General features: G+C 39.4%; 2 protein-coding genes and 1 long non-coding RNA gene across 49 annotated transcripts in view; 1 reads left to right on the top strand and 2 right to left on the bottom strand.

Moving 5' to 3' along the window:
• LOC139762994 (uncharacterized) overlaps nucleotides 1-3,801 on the bottom strand; it is an 86,211-nt gene extending 82,410 nt beyond the window's left edge. The window contains exons 1-2 of one of the 2 annotated variants that reach the window (XR_011715991.1): nucleotides 3,415-3,801; nucleotides 1,861-2,004 (exon numbers count right to left, since the gene is read on the bottom strand). This is a non-coding gene — a long non-coding RNA (uncharacterized lncRNA). The remainder of the gene's footprint in view (nucleotides 1-1,860; nucleotides 2,005-3,414) is intronic. The other variant, XR_011715990.1, reaches the window with a different exon arrangement.
• The window catches only part of LOC139762987 (uncharacterized), a 492,364-nt gene that overhangs the window by 355,808 nt on the left and 121,341 nt on the right, over nucleotides 1-15,215 (top strand). For 13 of the 18 annotated variants that reach the window (XR_011715956.1, XR_011715947.1, XR_011715949.1 and 10 more), the window contains 5 exons: nucleotides 1,882-2,055; nucleotides 5,349-5,694; nucleotides 6,107-6,368; nucleotides 8,588-8,719; nucleotides 10,156-11,242. The gene's annotated coding sequence lies outside the window, so the exon portion shown is untranslated. Of the gene's footprint in view, nucleotides 1-1,881; nucleotides 2,056-5,348; nucleotides 5,695-6,106; nucleotides 6,369-8,587; nucleotides 8,720-10,155; nucleotides 11,243-15,215 lie in introns of those variants that run through there. The other 5 variants (XR_011715948.1, XR_011715952.1, XR_011715955.1 and 2 more) reach the window with 4 other exon arrangements.
• The window catches only part of LOC139762984 (uncharacterized), a 326,805-nt gene continuing 319,958 nt past the window's right edge, over nucleotides 8,369-15,215 (bottom strand). For 19 of the 29 annotated variants that reach the window (XM_071688481.1, XM_071688490.1, XM_071688491.1 and 16 more), the window contains 5 exons: nucleotides 14,981-15,115; nucleotides 12,881-12,991; nucleotides 11,298-11,456; nucleotides 8,939-10,335; nucleotides 8,369-8,688 (listed from right to left, as the gene is read on the bottom strand). In XM_071688481.1, the coding sequence (XP_071544582.1) occupies nucleotides 10,240-10,335; nucleotides 11,298-11,456; nucleotides 12,881-12,991; nucleotides 14,981-15,115 (501 nt within the window). In that variant the 3' untranslated portion in view covers nucleotides 8,369-8,688; nucleotides 8,939-10,239. Of the gene's footprint in view, nucleotides 10,336-11,297; nucleotides 11,457-12,880; nucleotides 12,992-14,256; nucleotides 14,417-14,980; nucleotides 15,116-15,215 lie in introns of those variants that run through there. The other 10 variants (XM_071688503.1, XM_071688508.1, XM_071688504.1 and 7 more) reach the window with 8 other exon arrangements.

The raw sequence follows: 15,215 nt of genomic DNA on the forward strand, positions 1-15,215 counted from the left end.
TCTGCCAATACTCAGCCACTTCACCATGATTCACACATACATTACCAATCAACAACACAGTCACCCCATTTCTTAATAAATTCAACTGCAGTACCCTCCAAACCTGCCACCTTTCTGGTTTTCATCTTCCGCAAGGCTTTCACCACCTCTCTTAACCAAACTATTCACCCTGACCCTCTCACTTCACACACCACATAACAATACATATATATTTGTACCATAAAAGATCAGTTTATATTATAGGGCTATTGTATTTTTTGGTAAAAGAATATTTTCTAAATTGATGTACAGATATACAGTACAATAGTAATTCTTTAAAATGAGAAGGGACAGTATTTATGCTTATTACAGTGTATCATAGCATATTTTTTTTTTATTAACAAGCAGCTTCTTTGTTGATAGCCACAAGAATGGAAGTGACCTTTTTTCGAGATTGTACCAAGCAAGGTGATATTGGTCGTAAGCCTCTATAAGAAGCGCGCGCTAATATTGAATAGTGGTGGCCTTCCACCCGAGCAGCTCCTTGTACCTATGGACACCAGAACAGCCTCCTGGACCTCTGGTGACCTGGATTCCAGGTGACCTAGACTTTCCACCCAACCTCTGGGATCCTGGACTCTGAGCTAGGTCAGTGACGTGGCCACCTTGGTTGTGTCCTGGACCCCTGGGTTGCTATATTCTTGGTCCTGGACCCCCTAGTCTTACCTGATGTATCAGATTAATTTCCTGATGAAGTGCCTGACAACCCTGGTGTACACCAACACTGTCTAATTCTACAGTAAAATTTCATTCAGTATCATCAAAAAATTTTACAATGATAATTGTAAAAATTTATTTTTTTATGTTACTGAATGAAATTTTACTGTAAAATTAGATACAGAGTTGATGTATACCAGGGTTGTCAGGCACTTCATCAGGAAATTAATCTGATACATCAGGTAAGACTAGGGGGTCCAGGACCAAGAATATAGCAACTCAGAGGTCCAGGACACAACCAAGGTGGCCACGTCACTGACCTAGCTCAGAGTCCAGGATCCCAGAGGTTGGGTGGAAAGTCCAGGTCACCAGAGGCACAGGAAGCTGCTCAGGTGGAAGGCCAACACCGGTGTAATCATCCACTTGACTACGACAAATTGCTGGAAATGTTTTATCAGTGGAAATGGTGTACAGCTTGTGCAGTTGTGTGCTGAAAAAGGACTGGTTATTGGGAATGTCTGGTTTAGAAAGAGGGATATACACAAGTGTACATATGTGATTAGGAAAGATGGTCAGGAATTACTGGATTATGCAGGGGGAAGGGTGTGATGTCCCCATGGGTGTTTATATATGAGTTGGTGTGACAAGAATATGTGAGAATCTAAGAGAGAAGGGCGAATATGAAGTCTGTAGGGGATGAGAGGGACATGAAAAGTCAGTCAGTTATTGTTTGCTAGGATACAGCATTGATAGATTTGAGCGAGTGCAGTATTTTGTGACTGAGTTTGGAAGAGTATTTGAGAGAAGGAGGCTAAGAGTAAGGGCTGATCACACCATAAGGGTCATCTCTGTATGGTTTTCATATGTAAATTATTATTGTGTTGACATCAATCACAATAGGCTATGGTCAAATGCACCATGTTGGCTGTGTACCAACTATATAAAAAAATTGTTGAAAATAATTTATTATTAACACATTTTGAGGTATTTAATAATAAAATCTAATGATAAAAGTTTAAATAGAACTCATTATAACAAAATACATGGTGCATTCTACGCCACCCATCAAAAGACGTACGAGCGCATCGGATTCAATGGGATCCGAGCCAAAGTAAAGATATCCAATGTTGTTACATGGGATCGGATGCTGTTTCTTATACTTACATTATTTATACGAGTCAACAGGTTCAGGATCTGATCACTTGTGAGGTGGAGGAGAACCTGTCAAGACGTGGACGTGGACCTCCGTAGTAGTAGTAGAAGTCGTGCTCGAGCCCACAAGCCGGCGGTTCAAGGAGTCACAGTGACCTGCGGGGGAGGGAAACAAAGAGGTGTCAATTCTTCGTGAACCAGATTGACGTAAGTGATGTGTGTTGTCATGTCAATAATCTCGAGTATATACGAGGATGTTAAGTGGTGTGAGGGATCAGGTTGGGATCCAGCTTGGGGTCGACTCCTTGGTGTGGCTGGCTGGCCCGCCTCATCATCATCCTGGAACCCGAGATGATGATCATGTGTTGACATTTGTGTTGTGTGTAGCAATATATACAAACTAAGGCAACAACAACAACACTGCGGCAACACTCAACCTTGACCCCAGTGTGAAAACCAGCAGCAATAATCACATGATTTACATTAACATTTTAACGTTAAAATGACGACATGGTAATTACACACATTAACCTTAGATATTAACGTTAAAATGACATGGTAATTAAACACATTAACCTTAGATATTAACGTTAAAATGACGACATGGTAATTAAACACATTAACCTTAGATATTAACGTTAAAATGACATGGTAATTAAACACATTAACCTTAGATATTAAAGTTAAAATGACATGGTAATTAAACACATTAACCTTAGATATTAACGTTAAATGACATGGTAATTAAACACATTAACCTTAGATATTAACGTTAAAATGACATGGTAATTAAACACATTAACCTTAGATATTAACTTGTTCATCATTAACCGTCATGGCTGTGTTAACGTAAGTACAATTATTGCTCTCAGCCACTGGCTTTATTCCCTCATCATCATCACTATTATATCATTGCATTTTGCTGGTAATTCTGGTCATTAGGTCATTATCGACGGCAAGATGAAGATAGGAAAGGATTGGGTGTGTTATTTTGTAATAGTAATAACGTAAATAATGACATTTGGGCCCTTGTCGGAAACAAGATGGCGTCCGGCCATCAAGCCTTATCTTAGCTTTAGTGGTCGAAATGACCCATTTTATCCTCGTTAGGATAACAACTGTCTTGAGCCATGGCCGAACATGAGGTGTAGTGTGAATATCAAGTGGAAAATAAACTTGGCGCTTCGTTTTAGCAGCAGAACAACACAACGAAACTACCAAACGATCATTACGATGGTTCACACATACACACCAGAGCCTCTCCAATGTCCTCAAACTTGATTTAAATGAACTCATAACCGGGATCAGATGCATGCATATATATATATATATATATATATATATATATATATATATATATATATATATATATATATTATATATATATATATATACACGTGTGTGCGTGTGCCACTTCCCGCATGGGTTAACAGAAGGACCGTAGGTCAAGCCAGCCATATCTCTGCTAATTACCGTAAAAATAACACTTATGACACTCCAATTTGACCCTTATGCATAACATTACATCTGGTCAACAAATTTCTCGAACAATTTGCATATACTAACCTTAAAATAAGGGTTTGATGGAGGGTGTGTCACGCGTAGGTCCTCCCCGTCAGCGGCTCCTACCAGCAAATGGCCATCTTGGCTCATGGAATTTATACCGTCCCTGGAAACTCTGGCACGACCTGGCCACGGCGTCAAATTGCTAGCTGGTAACTCAACATCACGAGGAAATACAGGAATTATCTGTTTTCTAACCTCCTGATGGTGTTGAGAGTCCTTAATTAGATGCCAGGCGTGGAATTAAGATGGTTTTCAATGTCTTTGATGGTTATATAACTGTAAATGATATCAAGATGACGATTTAATGAAGTGTTGTGATAGTACCATATCCAAAACATAGGTGGCAGTTTTAGTACCATATCCAAAACATAGATGGCAGTGTTTCATACTTTCTCTTCTTACTTATGTGAACCAGTGAAGTTCGAACCTGTCTCATAAAGTATGAAATAACGTACAGAACTTGGATTTTTATACCAGAAATTACGTTTTCAAGAGGAAGGTAACTCAATAGTACAATTCTGAAGCTTTTATAGTTATTTTTAAGACGTCTTTTGTAGTACAGCAGTGGAAAATACGGGACTCGCCTGAACGAAGCTGTTCCGATTCAACTGACTCAATGAGGCTTCGAAACACAGCCAAAACGCAGTTAGTACATCAGTCCAAACTCCCTTAAGAAAGTTCCTTATGAGAAATGATGACCAGAAATAAGGGTGAGCCACTAAAAGTTAAAAAGTGGCACTGATGTATACTAGTTATGGAGACTATTTCCGTGGACATATCTTTATTTTGGGGGAGGTGGTTGCAGAAGGGAGTCATAGGGCGTCATAGATAGATAGATAGATAGATAGTGGCTTTGAAAATGATTTACTTAGACACTTTTTCTTGCCAAGAAGGAAAACGAATCATAAGATCACTAAAAGAAAACTTAACTTTCAATCATTAACTCAGTTATTTGTGGTGGTTGGCATTTTTTTTTTCTTTTAGATAATTAATGTATTTAGTAGCTCTGGTGTTATTTGTGAGTTTATTGATAATTGTATTGTGAAGTGTGTTGAACTTAGGTTGTACACTTCAGGGCCTTATGTGCCGACCCTTGATTTAGTGCCATGATCTAGCTGCTGACCTAGGCCCTTAGAACTGGGTCAGCCTCAGTCTGGGGTCAGACACCAGAGGGGTTGGATGGTTGTAACTGTCTGTCCACTCACCTTATATAGGCTTTTGTAAACTACTTATAAAATGACCAAAACAAAATGCTTTTTTGTTTATATTTTTCGTTACAGATCATTAAATTTAATGGCTCTTTTAAAGTTATTTAAGTGTGGATCTTAGATCTTTTAGATAATCAGTTTTAAGCGTTTTTTTTTAGTTTATATCCTGATTTTTGATATATTGATTTTAGTCAGATAGACAAGATAATGGCTTTTATCAGGGAGTCTTATTTCTATAAATGAAACATACACTTCCGTAAACAAATATTTATTGCATTACATTACATCAGTGACATAGGAAGATGGTGAAAAGGACATGTTTGCAACCTTGCTCACTAGTCCAAGTTACTAAAACAATGGAGATACAAAGGTTTGAATAATTGTCGATCTTTGTTTATATCGTATACTTTATTATTTTAAGTATGAATACATACATGTATACATTACCTATATTACATATACACTCATATTATTATAATCGCTGTTTACCTCGTCAGCGAGGAAGTGCCAGGAAACAGACGAAGAAAGGCTCATCCACTCTTATACAGATATATACATTGAAATGTATATGTATGTATATGTGGTGCATTTATGTGTATGTGGGTGGGTTGGACTTCTCGTCTGTTTCCTTACGCTACCTTGCTAACGCAGGAGATGGCGATTAAGTATAATAAACATGTTTGTATTTTGCATAATACATATCAAAGTTTTTACTTTTTTTTCCAGATTCCTGGTTGATGCCTCAGGGATGGAGAAGCCTCAAAAGCAGTTAAGAATTTGCTTAGTGAGGCAAACATGGCTGGGACGACAAGGAACACTTGTTCAGCTGAAAACTTTTAGGCCCCGTTGTTCTGGGGGTGTGTACGAGGGGATGGATGTCAGAAGATACCAGCTTGACTGTGCGGGAAGACAGGTGGTCACAGATTGAGAAATAGATCAGAGATGTAGCGGGAAATAGAAAGTACTACAGCAAGGAACATGGCTCTGTATCACGCCGGAACTGAGTGATGATGATGACCTTACGTTATATTGCAACTGGAAAAGATCACGTTGTGGACCAACACAATATACTGTAAGTAGGGTTATTGCACAGACAGATGGTAGACGAAACAGAATTTATGCAGATTAGGGTCTTCCCTGGTGGTGTGGGTGCTGTAGATCTTATTGGTGATAGTAATTACTATTGCAAGTGTTGGCTTTTGATGCTTTACCTAAGACCTGAAGATGGTTCTCAGACAGCTTGTAATGGGTAACGTTAAACGCTTTCTTGCATGTTTACTTGTGACAAAATGTCAATAATATTTACATATCTACATAGGCTGTAGAAGAAACAGGTTTCATGTCTTTTAAGTGTTTCCACAATCCAAAATTGACCTAACCCAGTGTGCAAAAGATTTCTAGATTATGAGAAAACAAGCTAGATGATGAGCCTGGGACTAACGTCCAAACTCAGATTTGTACTTAATAAGATTCATGTATTACAGGACACAAGAAGAAAACTAGATGTACTGTGGAAAGGGGGATTGGACAGCTGAAACGAAGGTGGCACGTTTTGCATGGAGAAGTGACTCGGGGTCAAGACAGAACAAATCTATCATATAATCATGGCGTGTGTTGTTCTCCATAATATATGCAAAGAAGTGAATTTACACCTTCGAGATGAAGGCAACCTCGACATTTTTCTTGGATATAATTTGGATGCAGCAGCACACTCAAATCACTTATACCCAGGAGATGCACCTCTAGGTTTGTGTTGCAGAGACTACTTTGCTAATTTACACTTCATGGCAGAACAGCGATCAGTATCATGCACACTTTTTCAAACTGAAAACTTAGTGAAGAATGGGCATTGTTGGCGGATAAAAAGATGCTTTGGAAGGAGGTACATAAAGTGTACAAGAGAACAAATGGGAACATCAGTGAAGGGGGCTAAATGGGGAGGTAACAAGTAGTGGAAGTGAGGAGATAAGAGTGAGTTTTGAAGGTTTGCTGAATGTGTTTGATGATAGAGTGGCAGATAAAGGGTGCTTTGCAAGATGGTGTGCGAAGTGAGAGGGTCAGGGAGAATGGTTTGGTGAATAGAGAAGAGGTAGTTAAAGCTTTGTAGGAGTTGAAAGCCAGCAATTCGGCAGGATTGGATGGTATTGCAGTGGAATTTATTGAAAAGGGGGTGACTGTGTTGTTGACTGGTTGGTAAGGATATTCATTGTATGTATGGTGAAAACCCTGCGGATTGGGAGAATGCATGCATAGTGCCATTATACAAAGGCGGTAAAGGCAAGTGTTCAAGTTACAGAGGTATAAGTTTGTCGAGTATTCCTGGGAAATTATATGGGAGGGTATTGATTGAGAGGGTAAAGGAATGTACGGAGCATCAGATTTCAGAAGTGGTAGAGGATGTGTGGATCAGGTGTTTGCTTTGAAGAATGTATATGAGAAATACTTAGAAAAGCAGAGGGATTTGTATGTAGCATTTATGGATCTGGAGAAGGCATATGATAAGAGTTGATAGAGATACTCTGTAGAAGGTATTAAGAATATATGGTGTGGGAGGCAAGTTGTTAGAAGCAATGAAAAGTTTTCATCAAGGATATAAGGCATGTGTAATAGTAGGAAGAGAGGAAAGTGATTGGTTCCCAGTGAATGTAGGTTTGCGGCAGGGGTGTGTGATGTCTCCATGGTTGTTTAATTTGTTTATGGATGGGGTTGTTAGGGAGGAGAATGGAAGAGTTTTGGAGAGAGGGCAATTATGCAGTCTGTTGTGGATGAGAGGGCTTGGGAAGCAAGTCAGTTGTCGTTTGCTGATGATACAGGGCTGGTTGCTGATTCGGGTGAGAAACTGCTGAAGTTGGTGACCGAGCTTCCTAAAGTGTGTGAAAGAAGAAAGCAGAGTAAATGTGAATAAAAGCAAGGTTATTGCATTCAGTAGGTTTGAGGGATTGGTGATTAGCTATCATTTTTTTTTGGATGGGTTTTAAGGTGTCAAATTCTTTAGTAGTTATGGAGAGAATGAGCGAGGAAAAATTGGCAAAGAGGATATGTGTCATTGGTGGAGGGAACAAGAAGTGGGAGACCAAATTGGAGGTGGAAGGATGAAGTGAAAAAGATTTTGAGCGATTTGGGCCTGATCATACAGGAGGGTGAAAGGCGTGCAAGAAATAGTGAATTGGAATGATGTGGTATACTGGGGTTGATGTGCTGTCAATGGATTGAACCAGGGCATGTGAAGTGTCTGGGGTAAACCATGGAAAGTTTTGTGGGGCCTGGATGTGAAAAGGGAGCTGTGGTTTTGGTGCATTACACATGACAGCTAGAGACCAAGTGTGAACGAATGTGGCATATGTTGTCTTTTCCTGGCGCTACAGCATGGGGAGATTGTGGGGTGCTATTTCATGTGTGGCAGGGTGGCGACGAAAATGGATGAAGGCATCAAGTATGAATATGTAAATGTGTGTATATGTCTGTGTATGTAGACTTTGAAATGTATAGGTATGTATGTGTGCATGTGTGGACATTTATGTATGTCTGTGTGGGTGGGTTGGGCCATTCATTTGTCTTTTTCCTTGCGCTACCTCACTAACGCGGGAGACAGCAACTAAGTATAATAAATCATTATACGGTATACATTCCTTATTTGACAAAAGACATCACAAACTCCAAAGATGTTTCATAACCATATCATACCTTTGTCACAACAATCTGTGGATTGTTATAAATTATTTCTACCTGGGAAATCAAACACTCAGTTCTGTAAACATTTTTTTTCCAGTAAAGAAATACATTAACTTGTCCACACACTATGATTTGGAGATAAGAGTATCAGCAAATTATAAGTGAATCTGAGATGTGTTAAAAAGTTGTTTCAAAGAAATAATAGACAAATTATTGGTTAGGAATTTTAACTGCAAGTAGATTGCACTTTTGTTTTGCAGTTCTCTAATTTTTAGGTATATTTTTTTTGATAGATTGTCCCAAGTCTGTAGACGTACGCCTATGCATCAGCACTGAACCTGAAGGCAGGGATTCATGCGAGGACTGAGGTGGAGGTATCATCATGGTGCACAGCCTGTGGGAGAGAAAGGAATCAATTGTAAAATGTAAGTTTAAAACTTTGGCTGTAATATGAACTAAATTGTAACCTCATTTGATTTACTAAACTTTAATACTTTTCTATAATACTATAAAAAGCCCTCTTGACTTAAGCCAAGTCATATGGGAAGAAATTATAAGTACATACAAATTTCAGCGCCACAAATGGTTACTTCTGGTGAACAAAGAAAATATTATACAAATTGCTAAACTAGTGGTATCCTCACACGAATCATTAGTCACAGAATCGTAGCTGAAATTCCTGTGATGCTTGGGCTGTCAGCACCAAGAATACCTGCTACTGCATGTGACAGGATCAAGCAGAGGCTTATCATGTAGTGGACCACCATCTGTAAAAATACATACAGCAATTAAGACAAATTCACAAGCATTGTATGGCAATAACTTAGCCTATGCAAGTCTTTTTCATACAACTTAGCTTATGCCTAACCTACTTCACATTGAGACTATGAAACTGTCTTATTTCCATTTTTGCTCCATAAAGAGCGACCTACTGGTCCTCCACTCTGGAAAGTGTTATCTGTTAGCCTCTTACAAAATGGGTATAGTTTCATAAGTTACTTATCTGTTTTACAGAAGAGCCTCTTATGAGTAGCAATCTTATTCTTTCCTGAGGATATAATGTTGTGATACCTCTTCTGAACCTGTTGTTCCACAGTTCTTGAAAAGCAGGGGAAAGCTGCATTTATCTGCTGTTTAATGCTCGACCATGTTTCCACTTTTGTTCTGGAATTAACCCCATCAGAGAATCCCCTGGTGACCTTCACCACTACCACCATTACCCCTACTGTGTCTCCAATGCTATCACCAACATTGTTCAGTCTCCACCCACTGAACCCTACCGTCCTAAGATGGTGGAGATTTATGTGTATCAAACTTCAATAAGATCCTGGTGTCAAAATACCCCAGTGTGGCCCTAAATCTGGAGGCGTATCCCTTGTGGAGTGAAGCGATGGTGGAGGGTGGTCACCTTGGTGAAGGAGGGAGGGAGGGTGGCATTGGTGGAGGGTGGAGACCTTGGTGAAGGAGGGAGGGAGGGTGGCATTGGTGGAGGGTGGAGACCTTGGTGAAGGAATGAGAGAGGGAGGGAGAGGGCAATGTGAGGAAGTGCTGGAGGATGGCATCTCAGAGGAAAAATGGGTATGTTTGAAGGAAAAGTGGTTCCAACAATGTTATATGGTTGCGAGGCGTGGGCTATAGGTTGAGTTGTGCGGAGGAGGGTGGATGTGTTGGAAATGAAATGTTTGAGGACAATATGTGTTGTGAGGTGGCTTGATGGAGGATGGCATTGGTGGAATGACTTGGTATACCAGGGTCAACGTGCTGTCAATGGATTGAACCAGGGCATGTAGTTAGGAATTAGTTTCATTAAAGGAGAGACTAAGGTTAATTTACTGGTACTGACATTTTTCTATTTTTCCAGAACATTCAACTTACCTCAGGATGGTGATATTCATATACATACAACTTGGCTTCAGCACTGGAAACAAGGAGCAAATAAAGGCTGTTATCCACACTGAAGCACTGCCTGGTCAACCACTCCATAAGCAGTCAAATGTTGGAACATTTCAAAATTCTTCGTCACTTTATTGTATCGGTATACCTGAAAATTGGAATTTTTAAGTATTCACATATTGCAATGGTTTTCAACTTTCGCGCACATACAGATTCCCTTACATCATTTTGTAAAATGCAAAAAACCTCTGGTCAGTAAGGATGGATGATGAATTTGGCCATCTTTTTTAATATAAAAGTCATAGGAAAAAATAAGGCAAAATTCTTCCGTAACCAATACAATACTGTCAACAGGGTTCTAAGTGGGCAACAATGTGTTTTGTAAATATCCACAACTAAATTTTATAAATGGAACCAACATTCTTGAACAAAACTAAAGTATTTTTTGTAACAAGCTTTTTTTTTATGAACTTAATCTCTGCCCAGCTGAGAGCTTTTAAGGCCTCAAAGGCTAAGCAATTCCTACATGTCTCAAGGGAAGGTTTTCTAATCAGGAGCAAAGTCCTACACAAGATACTATATTTGCACCATGATTGCAACTTGATGTACCCTTGTTTTCCCACACATATCCACGCAAGTTTTTGCTAAACTTTAGTAAAGAAACAATGTACAATCACAGCATAAATTGCTTTTACCCTGGGTGCAGTTGATATCAAATTGAATTCAACCTCTGCTCTCCTCTCAGTAGGGTTAAGTGGTCATTCATTATGGCAAGAGACTGGTATAGTGTCACTGATGGCTCCACAGATTCCCATACGAGGAAAGCAATACGAGACTAGTTGCAAAGGCTTTCTTCAGGATTTTTCTCCAGTTTGTCATATTGACACCTTAGAATTAAAAGTAATTTACAGTCTGATTGTACAATTTAACTAGTATAAAGGCATACTTGTCCAAATAAGAGGCAAGTGCAAAGAATTTAATATCCTTTGTCATAAAGTATGTTAAAATATGCTTTAGATATTCATTACCACATGAAAATAAATTGGTGACTGTGACTTCAGAATTTCATTTGTATGCCCTAACACTACTAGGAATAAAGAAAGAACTTACCAAGACTCCTGCTGTGTACTTTACATTGTCTTCAAAGTGGGGATGGTCTGCAACCTTAAGCTGAGCTAACGTACAGAAACTTTCCTTGACTGGAAGGTTGGATGTCATGAACATCCCAGAGGTGGTGTGGTCTGCCACATATTCTGCCACTACAGTAAACTGTGAAGAAGAGTATGCATACATGACATACACAATATGAAAAAAATATATATCGTTTATGTACACAATTTCTCCACACTCTGAGGCAGCATCAGGAGCAGAGGAAAAATGGCCCCATTTGCTCACATACACTAACTCTCATGCATAATGCACAGAAACTACATGTCCTTATTCACAGTTTCTCCTAACAGCTTCACATGCCCTGATCCAGCCTGTTGACTGCATGTCCATCTCTTACATCTCGCTCTATCCTTCCAACTTGTCCTTGTTCTTGCTCTTCCTCCCTCCATTTCCATATATGTACATATATGAATATGTACATATATGTACGTCTGTGTATGTATATGTTGAAATGTACATGTATGTATATGTGCGTGTATGGGCATTCATGTATTACATGTGTACGAGGGTGGGTTGGACTTCCTCGTCTGTTTCCTTGCACTACCTCGCTAATGCGGGAGACAGCAACAAAGTATGATTAAAAAAAATAAATATTTTATATATTTATTAAGCTTTATCGCTGTCTCCCGCGTTAGCGAGGTAGCACAAGGAAACGGACAAAAGAATGGCCCAACCCACCCACATACACATGCATATACATAAATGCCCACACACGCACATATACATACCTATACATTTCAACGTATATAAACATATACATACATACACATGTACATATTCATACTTGCTGCCTTCATCCATTCCCACTGCCACCCCACCACACATGAAACAACACCTCCTTCCCATGCACATGTGCGAGGTAGCGCTAGGAAAAGACAACAAAGGCCACATTCGTTCACACTCAGTCTGCTAGCTGTCATGTGTAATGCACCAAAACTACAGCTCCCTTTGCACATCCAAGCCCCACTAAACTTTCCATGGTTTACCCCAGACACTTCACATGACCTGGTTCAATATATAATACGGTGGTCTCGGTGCATTACATATGACAGCTACCTCCACCTGGCACCACCACTCCTTCTCTGTCACTTAACACACATGCCTTACTCATTTGATACAAAATCTAAGCTAGTTTTTGTAGCTTTCCTCCAACACCATACATTCAGAGCATACACAAAGCATGTCAACCACATCATATATTTTCTCCTGATCTATAAATTCCACACACAAAGTGTTTTCTTTAAGTATATCAAAGATTCTTCAAAGCAAGCACCTGATCGAAACAGCGTCTCCCACTTCTGAGGCCACTTTGTTCCTCCACAATCTGATCCTCTGTGCGTGCTACCCTATATCACAAGTCTCTTACAACTTTCCAGGTATCCTAAACAAACTTCCTCTATTCTAGTTCAAATATTCACTTTCTGTTCCCCTTGCATTTATACAATGGCACTGAACAAGCATTCCACCAGTCCTCAGGTACCTGACCTTCAATTATACATACTAACAAAAACACTTAACCTTACCGATTCTGGGAAACTGTTCCAGGCAAAGACCTCTGATGTTACAGTGTATGGGTCAAGAAAGTCTTCAGGATCATAGTCATTAGCCACCAACATGAACCAAGTGTCATCAACCTGAAATTTACATCAAATTGTAGTACCGTAATAATGAAAGATATTGTGCAAGAAAAACAATGAAAGCAGCAAATGTTCATTCTGAAATTTACATCTTTACTATTCATTTATAATTAGTAGTTGCCTTGTATGATACAGGAGAGACACTGGCAGTATTTTCAATCCTGTTTTCCCCTTACCTAGTATATTCATTGCAACCAAAATCTGCTGAAAAATATTTTCCCTTTAATACACTTTTATCTCTTAAGTAGCCCAGCCATGGAAATTTTGGGTGGTCCCAAGGAATGTGGCAAGAAAAGATACATAGAAAAAGGAAAATGAGCAAACTGTCTATATTTATTGCTGTACACACACTTAAATTTGGTGCACTAAGTTTGCCTATCAAGTTTGTTGAATTTTGCCAACTCTTTGTCCCTTCTCTGTCACCACCAATTGATTATTGAGAGAGAACTATTCTCAATGCTAACAGTTTAACTTTCATATTATAATTAGTGCACCAAAGACGTGCTAATTAGCCACTGAATGATGTGGGGCGTATAGCAGGGCACCCTTCTATCGGCACCTTGACTAGGTGGCAGGTCAAGGCACATGACCTCACCTAACCTACCAATTCCTGGAGAAATGAGCTTTATGGCCCAAACTATGGTTGCACATACACTTTTGCTGTCGGAAGACCTGTTAGTCTGCACTGCATATCAAATTTGCATTACATTTTCATTTAACCTATAAAGGACCCCAACCAAACTAGTATGGTTTATGTTATGATGCCATACTAGTAGGGATTACTTTTATTAACATTCACTCAGCTTTCTCCTTTCACATACTTTTCCAAACTCGTCACCAACTTCTGCAATTTCTCACTTGAATCTGCCACCAGTACTGTATCATCATTAAACACACTCGCTTCCCAGGCCCTTTCATCCCCACAAGGCTGCATACTCACCCCTCTCTCAAAGACTTGCATTTACGTCCCTTATCATCCCATCTAGACATATTGAGTGTCATCATGTGTGTACAACTATAACCAATAAAGCTTCTAGCATCAAGTAAGGTAATCCTTGCACTGACCCTATTCTACCACCTTGCCTAGGCAACTCGCCCCCATCCCAAGCTCACCTTCATTTAACATTGATATCACTTTTATGGTTAGAAAATAAAATATTAGGAAATAGTGGAACTTTCCTCCGGAAAAATTAAGAGGTTCCTTATCCCATTCCTATGCCCAACTAGATCAAAACAAGACCATTATGTAGCAGAAAACCTACCACTAGTTAGCACTCCAGAGATCGTTCCTGCTATGGGACTGCCACGGGTGGTGAAGACATCCACTTCCATGTAGTTTGCACGCCAACTTTCCTGTACATTCTGATCTACACCATCTAGCAGGAACTCCCGAGTTATGCTGTCTAGCGAGTGGCCATTCACCTGCAAAGTGAAATGCTTAACCAAAAGCAACCACATACTATTGATTATATTCCTTGACCACAATATGTCAGAACCACTAAACTCCACTTCCTCTACTATTACAATTATTACCACTGAACACCACTAATCTACAGATATGCCTGCTAGTTTGTCTAAAATTATGAAGGCCAACACGACAGTTTTTGGTTCCCAGTTGTATGTATTAAATCATGAGCATACAGCCTTGGTTTGCTCACATACATCGACTTAAAGTGCAGGAATATACGAGTTAGCCAACTGTGCACGTGATCCATTCGATAAACAGGAAACCAAATATAGACATCCTATGTATATAACACATGTTTAGTAGCCAGTATAAAGCAGTATTAGCCATATAAAGGACACCAGTTTCATACTGGTTTGCAATGCAAGAAGTATGCCTACTTGAATCCACATTTACAAAGTGATATCCCCTCAAATTCTCAAAAAAATTTCCATTGGTTTAATAATCTTTTTAACATCCCTTTCCAGAATCAGAACTTTGAAGTGTTTTATATCTCAAGTGGTATGATGCAACTCACTCACCTTATGTAAAGTCAGTTCATCAAAATGGGCATTATCAACAGTGAGGGATGCAGCATTTATAAATCCAGTGATAGCTTGCTGGCCGGAGTGGTACAACACTGTAGGAAGGGCATCCTTCAGAAGCTGTACCTCTGTCTGCAAGTATCACCAAGTAGTTAATCAACCAGTATCCTGTCATAAAAGGGAATTCTCATGTACGATCTGTAAGGTTTTGACTTTTTTGAAGTATAACCAT

This window comes from Panulirus ornatus, chromosome 45 (genome assembly GCF_036320965.1).
Source record: "Panulirus ornatus isolate Po-2019 chromosome 45, ASM3632096v1, whole genome shotgun sequence".
Lineage (NCBI taxonomy): Eukaryota > Metazoa > Arthropoda > Malacostraca > Decapoda > Palinuridae > Panulirus > Panulirus ornatus.